Raw genomic sequence first — 9,326 nt, 5'->3', positions numbered from 1 at the left:
CGGTGACATGGAAGATTTCTATGCGATTGGGCCAAGAGCGGTGAGCATCATTATGCAAAGCTGGGGGGAGGGAGGCAACCACAAATCAAAGAACAGGTGTGCTCAGAGTATTCTGCAGTTTGTTGCAGCGTCCTGTCACCAACCGGTCTATACATCATGGGATAAAGACTCAGATGAGTGGGAAATAATGTTGCTGCAATAAATAAATAAATAAATTATTTATACCCCACCCTTCCCGGTTCAGAAAACAACAAATTTAAAACACTTAATTGATGCTACAAAAAAAAGAAAAAGCATAAAATACAGTATAAAACGGGAATAACAATAAATTCAGAATTCAGAAATCAATTTAGGTGGGAAATCCATCCAATAAACATTAGATGATCACCAGGGCTAGCTGGCTAAATTAGTCCTATTTGGGCCAGCGAGGAGACCAGGGGATAATTAGCTGTGGGATCCCAGAGCAGGTGATCTTCATAAAAAGGGGAGGGAAGGAAGGGGGATAAAAGATCAGGCTAAGTTCAAATTGAAAGCCAGGCAGAATAGCTCTGTCTTACAGGCCCTGCGGAAGGAAGTTAAATCCTGCAGGGCCCTGGTCTCATGGAACAGAGCATTCCACCAGGTCGGAGCCATCACTGAGAAGGCCCCAGCCCTGGTGGAGGATAACCTGACTTCCTTAGGGCCTGGGACCTCTAAACTATGATTATTCATGGACCTTAAGGTCCTCTGTGGGGCAGACCAGGAGAGGCGGTCCCGTAAGTACGAGGGCCCTAAGCCACAAAGGGCTTTAAAGGTCAAAACCAGCACCTTAAACCTGACCCGATACTCCACCAGGAGCCAGTGCAACTGGTAAAGCACTGGGTGAATATGCTCCCATGGCAGGGACCCCGTGAGGAGCCTCGCTGCAGCATTCTGCACCCGCTGGAGTTTCTGGGACAGTTTCAAGGGTAGCCCCGCGTAGAGCGAATTACAGTAGTCAAGCCTGGAAGTGACCGTCGCATGGATCACTGTGGCCAGGTCGGGGCAGGAAAGGTAAGAACATCCGAGCCCTTTTGGATCATGCCAAAGGCCCATCTAGTCCAGCATTCTGTTTTCACAGGTGCCCCAAAGCAAAGCCAAAAAGCAGCGCATCAGTGCTCTATGGTATCTGCCACTGCTGAAAACCCCCAGCAGATTTGGAACCCATGTGTGGGACAAGGCTTCCCACGGATGATGGTCCTGGCTAGCTCTCACCAGGTCCTAAATTTGGGAAGTTCTTAAAGCACAGCTTTTTCCAGGAGGTTCATTGATAATTTGAACTCCCATCCATGAGGATCAAGGGATGTGGGTGGCGCTGTGGGTTAAACCACAGAGCCTAGGACTTGCCGATCAGAAGGTCGGCGGTTCGAATCCCCGCAACGGGGTGAGCTCCCGTTGCTCAGTCCCTGCTCCTGCCAACCTAGCAGTTTGAAAGCACGTCAAAGTGCAAGTAGATAAATAGGTACCGCTCTGGCGGGAAGGGAAACGGTGTTTCCGTGCGCTGCTCTGGTTCGCCAGAAGCGGCTTAGTCATGTTGGCCACATGACCCGGAAGCTGTACGCTGGCTCCCTCGGCCAGTAAAGCGAGAAGAGCGCCGCAACCCCAGAGTCGGCCACGACTGGACCTAATGGTCAGGGGTGCCTTTACCAGGAGGATCAGAGAGATTCCTTTTAAAAATACACAAAGAGCTCTGCAAGATCACACCGAAGATCCGTTTTGTCCAACTTCCCGTTTCTGCCAAATACTTTTTGAGAAACTCCAAAAGGCATGAAAGGAACAGGTCGCCCGTGCTGTGAGCCCTCTGACAAATGGTATACTGCCTATGAACATGGAGGCTCCATTTAGGTGTCATGGCTAATAGCCACCTGTCCTTCAGGAATCTGTTTGTCTAATCCTATTGTGTTAAGCAGGTAGTCTAATATTTTAACCAGTAAACAAATGAACTTCTTCAGGGTGGGAATTATGGATTCCCACATTTCAAATTCTAACATGTAAAATCCATCACTGAAAACACTCCTTTTCAAAATGTCCTGGATTTAAATCTTATGCGAAATGTCTGGCTCCCCACCCCACCGACATTTAAGACTGCTTCTTTTTGGGCCTGAAGCCACGAAATCATTAAGGCTACAAGATCCTATAAACAACCCAACATTCAAAGGCAGTTCAGAAGTGGAAAAAGACAACTTTGCTGCCCTCTTGTGGGAGGAAAAAAATGTCCTTTTGTAAGTCAGGACCTGGGAATCCAGAAGGATTTGCACAGAAAAAGGCCTTTGGGCACAAAGTGACCCTTCTACTTTTGCAAGAGGTTTTGATGTGGGGATTGAGGGGGCAGCTGCCTCCCCTAGCTAATTCCATGATGATGATGATGATGATGATGATGATGGGCATGGTCAGGATTTTTTGGGGGGAAAGCTTTTCTTAGGAGGGTCAGAACCTCAGTTAAGGATTTTTATTTTTTTACTGATTTTCATTTATTGGGTGGGGCACCCGTCCCCCCTTGACTAATCCCATGATGGTGGTGGTGGTGAAGATTTTTGTTGCAGGAGCAGAACCTCACTCAGTTAAGGATTTTTATTGTTATTGGTTTTTATTGAGCACTCCCCCCCCCCCCACACCGCTTGGCTAATCCCATGATGATGATAGTCAGGATTTGGTGGGGGGCAGGCTTTTGTTAAGAGGGGTAAAATCTCAGTTAAGGGTTTTTATTATTTTTTACTGGTTTTAATTGATGGAGGGCAGCTGCCCACCCCCGGGCTGATCCCATGATATTGATGAGGACAACAACAACTGAATTTTTCAGTGATGATGATGATGATAACTGAGTTTTCCAGTGAGTTGTAAGTCAAGCGACCTGCATAATAATAATAATAATAGTAATAATATTAATAATAACTGAGTTTTCCAGTGAGTCATAAGTAAAGCAACCTGCATAATAATAATATTAATAATGATGATGAGTTTTCCAGTGAGTCGCAAGTCAAGCAACCTGCATAATAATAATATTAATGATGATGATGAGTTTTCCAGTGAGTCGCAAGTCAAGCAACCTGCACAACAACGTTGGTCTATAAGGTGCTACAGGACTACATGACATCATTGAAAGCACCACATTGAGCTGCATGCTGCTTCAGTGTATCTGAAGAAGTGTGCATGCACAAAAAAGCTTATACCAGAAGAACAAACATAGCTGGGCTATAAGGTGCTACTGGACAATTTTTAATTCTTTTTATTTTTAATAATGATAATAATAATAATAATAAGAGTTTTCCAGTGAGTCGCAAGTCAAGCAACCTGCATCATCATCATAACTGATTTTCCAGTGAGTCGCAAGTCAAGCGACCTGCATAATAATAATAATAATAATAATAATTGATTTTCCAGTGAGTCGCAAGTCAAGCGACCTGCATAATAATAATAATAATAATAATAATAATTGATTTTCCAGTGAGTCGCAAGTCAAGCGACCTGCATAATAATAATAATAATAATAATAACTGATTCTCCAGTGAGTCGCAAGTCAAGCGACCTGCATAATAATAATAATAATAATAATAACTGATTTTCCAGTGAGTCGCAAGTTAAGCGACCTGCATAACAACAACAACTACAACTGAGTTTTCCAGTGAGTTGCAAGTCAAGGGACCTGCAACGACACAGACGGACGGAGCCCTTCCTCATGTCGCCCCCTCTGAAGCCTCCGCTCTCCCCGCCCGCCCCCCGCCGGCCCCGGGTTCAAGCGCGGGCCTCCCTCCTGGGCGCGGCCTCGCCAGGCCTGCGGGCTCCAGAACGCGGCCGCGCGGAACAATGGGTTGCCATGGCGACGGGCGAGGCCTGCGCGCAGCCCCGAGCCTGGCTCCGGCCCCGGGCCCGGCAGATGGGGGGTGTCGGGTGAGCGGCTGCCCCGGGAGCAACCATGCTAAGCCACAGGTAAGGCTCCCGGGGGAGGGGAGGGGGAGAAGCCTCGGGGCCTCGGGGGGGGGCGAAAACGATGGGGGCTGCATAGGTGGAAGGGAGGGAAAAGGGGCGCCTCCCCCCACCCTCATCCCTGGGGCAATTGCCATGGGGCTTCCCAAACGTGGGTCTCCAGCTGTTGTTTTGGACTACAACTCCCATCATCCCTAGCTAGCAGGACCAGTGGTCAGGGACGATGGGAATTGTAGTCCCAAAACAACAGCTGGAGACCCAGGTTTGGGAAACCCTGCTTTATGGGGGTGGGTGGGTGGGAGCCTTTGCAGGTGTCCCACCTCAAAAAATTATTATTATTATTATTATTATTATTATTATTATTATTATTATTATTAATACCCTGCCTATCTGGCTGGGTTTCCCCAGCCACTCTAGGCGGCTTGCATTACAGCAAAATATTAAAATACAATAATTCATCAGATATTAAAAGCTTCCCTAAACACGGCTGCGGGCGACAGAAGTGGAAGTAAGGCCGCCTTTTGCAGAAAGGAACTCACCTGTCTCACAGGTAGGGAAGGAGTCAGCTGAGGGAGAATATCTCTTGCCACCTCCACCCAAATCCATCGAGGGGTTCAGGGGGTGCAAAGTGAGGTACCCACTGAGCCGAAAGCACAGCGGGGCTACAGAAAGGAGGATGAGCCCCAGACTGCAATGTTTTGTTCGTTTAATTTCATAAATTGATATGCCGCTTGGTTGTACTGGGGGGGCAGACGGCGGACCTCAAAGCGGTTTGCAAAGAAAGAGGAACTCTTTTTTTTTTTTTAATCACACACACAAAAATTGCAAGCATAATTTAAAAGGTACCAAGAGGTTAAAGCCACAAATGGCATGGACTGAAACAAATTAAAACTCATGCATGGAATGGTAGATAGAGCTGGAAGAGGAATCCCAGGGTCCTTTAGTACAACATTGCAGGAACTGTAATTAAATCATGCATGACACCTGGGCAGGCTTGTCTAAATGAGAAGGCCTTCAGCCCATGCCAAAAATATATATTGAAGGTGACTGCCTATTATCAATAGGCAGGGAGTTCCAAAGTGTCCGTGCTGCCACACTAACACTACCACATATCAATATATGGGTAAAAGGAGGGCGGATCGGGTACTAGGAGGTGGTTTACGCAGTCATTTTGCCCACTGTACTCATACAAACACCTTGCATCCATTCTTAATGGGGAAATGTGCCGTGTGAACAAGGTGTGTACCAGACAGCAGCAGCGAGTACACCTTGGGTATGATTTTCACATCTCACAGTTTTGCCAAGGTTTGGCTGCCAGGCAACCAGCTGTCCAGTTGTGCTTTTGCACACTACAGTACTTTCTCCCCCTATGGCTGTGGTTTTGATGCACAGAGGAGCCAGGCTTAGAAAGTTCAAGGGTAAAAAAAAAAAAAGACTGCAGGCAGGCCCTGGGCGCTCTCTGGTTAAATGGCCATTGATAAACCAGCAGGTTCCAGTCTGGTTGTTGCAACAGATCACAAGCTGAAGCGCTTGTGAGCGTCTTTAATTGGCCTCCTCCCCCTGCCCTGAAGGTTGAGGAATGAGAATATGGGACATCCTGGGGGATGAGAAGAAGGGGTTCATAGAAGTCCAAGGAACAGGAAGGTTCATGGTTAAGTCAGCTTTCAAGTTCTTAGGATTTTAAAGGCTCAGGATATAGCCAAAGGCAAATACAGCATTGAAATTAAAGTTATTTTGGGGGACCCTCAAGCTGCATACTATATGTCTCTCCTTGGCTTTCACAGCTCTTTATTAGTGCTGTATAGTTGGCATTGGACACATTTAGCCTTAATTTATCTCTTAAGGCAGATGATATTTTAAGTAGGTTTTGGGATCCTTAGCTAAGGAGCTGAGCTATGAACCAGTTTACCATTCGAGTTTTACTGAATGGTGGTAGTCATTGCATATGCCATCTTACAAAAAAAAAATACTGCCTTTGACTTTTTTTTTTTTAAGGGAATACAGTATGTCTCTAGAGATCATGGCTGTGGAGATGAGTAAAAAGCTGAAAATAGTGAGATTTGAGAAGGCCTGAAAGAAAGTCACAGAGTGACCATGCAGATGATCCTTGTTGATCTCCCTAGGCTAGCTGTTCTCTACATACCCAGACTTCATCATCTTGTTTATTTATATGCCACTTTCCTGCAAAATTGTGCCCAAAGTGGCTTACAAAATATCAAATGAACAATAGCAATTCAAATACATGAATAAGTTAATGCAAAAGAAAACCCCACATGCAGCATTGCATAAAACAATCTGAATAACCTAACCTAATTTATTTGCACAGTTTAGCCTTTAAGAGAGAGCACTTTCCACAGGCCCAGGTAAACAGCTGCCACAGAACACCTCTAGTTTCAAGGACATGGTGCATCTTTGCATGATATGCTCATATTATTGGAAAACCTGCAGAATGTTTCATTCAGGGTCATGACATCTGTCAGGCTTGCAGAAAACTACTAGTGCCTGTGTTTCAACTGAGCTAAGTGCTCAAGTGTGTGTGCCCCTAGCGCTGCCAAGAGAAGGAAACATGCTGTCACAAGAAGGTACATTAGAAACATCTTGCAGCCATTCAGGGATGTCTCATGGCAGGGCTCCCTGTCCTTACGCACGCTTCAGATTTTCTGAGAGTTCTGCTGTACAACAAAAACACGAGTCCATCCACCATTTTCAGGCTTTGGGTCACACTGACATATGCCCACTCCCAAGCGCCTATGTGTTTGCCTTGATATTGCACTCCCTGACAGGCACTCAGAAAGGCCAACATAAGTGGATTCCGCCCCCGCCCCGAAAATGGAATAATATAAAGAGGAGATGTCATAAGCATAACCCCTGCTTGGTAAAGGTAAAAGGACCCCTGACTATTAGGTCCAGTCGTGATCGACTCTGGGGTTGCGGCGCTCATCTTGCTTTATTGGCCGAGAGAGCCAGTGTACAGCTTCCGGGTCGTGTGGCCAGCATGATTAAGCCGCTTCTGGCGAACCAGTGCAGCACACGGAAACGCCGTTTACCTTCCTGCCAGAGAGGTACCTATTTATCTACTTGCACTTTGACGTGCTTTCGAACTGCTAGGTTGGCAGGAGCAGGGACCGAGCAACGGGAGCTCACCCAGTCACGGGGATTTGAACCGCCAACCTTCTGATCGGCAAGTCCTAGGCTCTGTGGTTTAACCCACAGCGCCACCCGCATCCCAGCTTAGCCATACCTCTTAAATAAAGCAGAGTGTAGCGCCACAAAAGTGTGCCAGGGAAATACCTTGTTCCAGGATGAGCAGCAGACATTATTGTAGCCTTGAAGGATTGTTGCATCTTGTCTTTCCTCCTGCTGCTTTCCACACATACACTATAAATGCACTAAGGGATTGTCTGATGGTGGTAAGGTAGCCTCCAGGAGGAATTAGCTTAGTTGCCTACTGGTCACTGCCAGAAGGCCTCTAGCTCCCATTGGTGCAGATTCTCTGTTTCCTAAGCATGTCTGGCTGGACTATCGACTGGAAGTATGCATTGGCAGAACTGCTCAGATCCTAGAAAAAGGCATGTGTGGCTTTCCATGTATATTGTTTTACTCTGGCTCCCATCAACCACAGCCAGGATGGCTCAGTGGTCAGAGATTATGGGAACGGCAGTCCAACAGCCTGTGGACAGCCACAGGCTCCCTATCCCTGCCTTAGGCGTATAGACTAAGCAAGAGCCCCGGAAAGGAGAACAGCAGCCAGCCAAGGAACCCAGAGGAGTCTAGGAAAGTAGGGTTCCCATAGGGAGTGATCCAGATGAATAAAAGGGTCAGTGGGAGGAGTTTGAGAGGCGGAGGGAAACCAGGAGAGGAATGGCAAAGGGTCCAGGAGCTTCAGAACAGAGGAAGACCCTTATCACATTTGTAACTGATCAAACGTTGGGTTACAAGCCTCTGAGAACCAAAATTAAGAGGGGTTCAGAAGCCGCCGCGATGGCAGTCTTTCAGCTGACCTGCTCTTCCTTTGTGTGCCTGTTTCGTTCTTGTGTTCCAGCCCAGGCATGATGAACATTGGAACTATTGATGTCTATTTGAACAAGTTAGGGGCCAACCTCCAGACAGTGGTGTACAGCGAAGAGGAGCAGGAGAATGAAGCCTGGAGGATGTACATGGAGAGGAAGAATGTCGTGCTGGAGTTCCTGCACTCAGACCTGAGCCTCCACCTGCTCAAGCGCCATCACAAGAGGATTGAGCTTCTGAAAAAGTGCTCCTACTACATTGAAATCCTGCCTAAGCACTTGGCACTGGGAGATCAGAACCACCTGATGCTCCCCACCACCATGTTCCAACTGATAGACCCCTGGAGGTTCCAGAGGATGAAGAAAGTGGGGACCATCCAAACCAAAATCCAGCTGCTGCTGCTGTCTGACCTGTTGGAAGAGCTGGAGAAAGGTCGGGAGGAGCTGGTCCACTTCCTGGAGACCCACGACATGATGACTTTCCTCTCCAGATGGGACGCTGTCAAACCAAGGCTGTCGAGTCTCTCTGAGCAGATGGATAATTTCCTTGCTATGCTGGTACCTGGGAGGCTGTACGTCAAGCACCGCCTGGTATCGGACGTCGGGATTACCAAGATCCCTCACATCAGGCTTGTCCTGAGCACAAAGATGCCCGTGATGTTTGACCGGAGGGAGTCGGTGGCTCACGAGGACTGGGTGAGTCTCAAGTGGTTTGTTACCAGCCAGCAGCCGCAGCTCGAACAGTACGAACTCAGCTTTAAGCTGCTGGAGCCCAGAACTCCCCAAGAGCGAGTCCACTGCGGAATCATGCCAGTCACGTCGCACACCTGCGAAATCCACAACCTGTTGCCCGACCGTTTGTACAGGTTCACTGTCAAAAGGGCAGAGACTTACACACTTGTCTATGAACAGTGGCACGATTCCATCCTGCTTAAGACAAAACCGTACCTTGAGGAAGAAATGGAGACTTCTATGTCTGAACCCTGACTTTCCCATCGTAGCAATTCACAAGGAATGTAAAATAAGTCAAATTAAAAACTTATTTTTAAAGGTTTTGCATCAAACCACCAGCTTTTTCTGCTCTTGGGTGGAAATTTGGCAAGCCTTCAGCTGCCAAACAGTAGTCTGTAGAACACTGAGGTGCCCACAGCAGTGGGGGAGAATGTCGCCCAGTCCAGATTTACCCCCTTTAAGGCACCAGACCCACATCCAAACACCAGCCACCCACAGGCAAGAAAGGAGTCAGTAACAGTGTACCTATGAAGGTAATTTTTGGTAATCTCATGGTGCTGACTGGTGATTCTTAAGGTTTTAAGGGGGACAGAGAGAAATGAAATGAACTTCTGACATTTCCCCAAAACTTTCAAAACTTTACTT

At 47.3% G+C, this 9,326-nt stretch overlaps 1 protein-coding gene across 1 annotated transcript; it reads left to right on the top strand.

Annotated features, from left to right (window-relative positions):
• The first annotated feature begins 3,817 nt into the window (after positions 1-3,817).
• Positions 3,818-8,999, top strand: FNDC11 (fibronectin type III domain containing 11). The gene is made up of 2 exons (XM_053394598.1): positions 3,818-3,945; positions 7,985-8,999. Exons 1-2 carry the CDS (start codon positions 3,932-3,934, stop codon positions 8,934-8,936), a joined length of 966 nt encoding a protein of 321 aa, XP_053250573.1. The 5' UTR covers positions 3,818-3,931; the 3' UTR covers positions 8,937-8,999.
• The last annotated feature ends 327 nt before the right edge of the window (positions 9,000-9,326 follow it).

This window comes from Podarcis raffonei, chromosome 6, assembly GCF_027172205.1.
Source record: "Podarcis raffonei isolate rPodRaf1 chromosome 6, rPodRaf1.pri, whole genome shotgun sequence".
Lineage (NCBI taxonomy): Eukaryota > Metazoa > Chordata > Lepidosauria > Squamata > Lacertidae > Podarcis > Podarcis raffonei.
The sequence above is the reverse complement of the archived record's forward strand: the minus strand, read 5'-3'. Positions and strand labels throughout refer to the sequence as shown.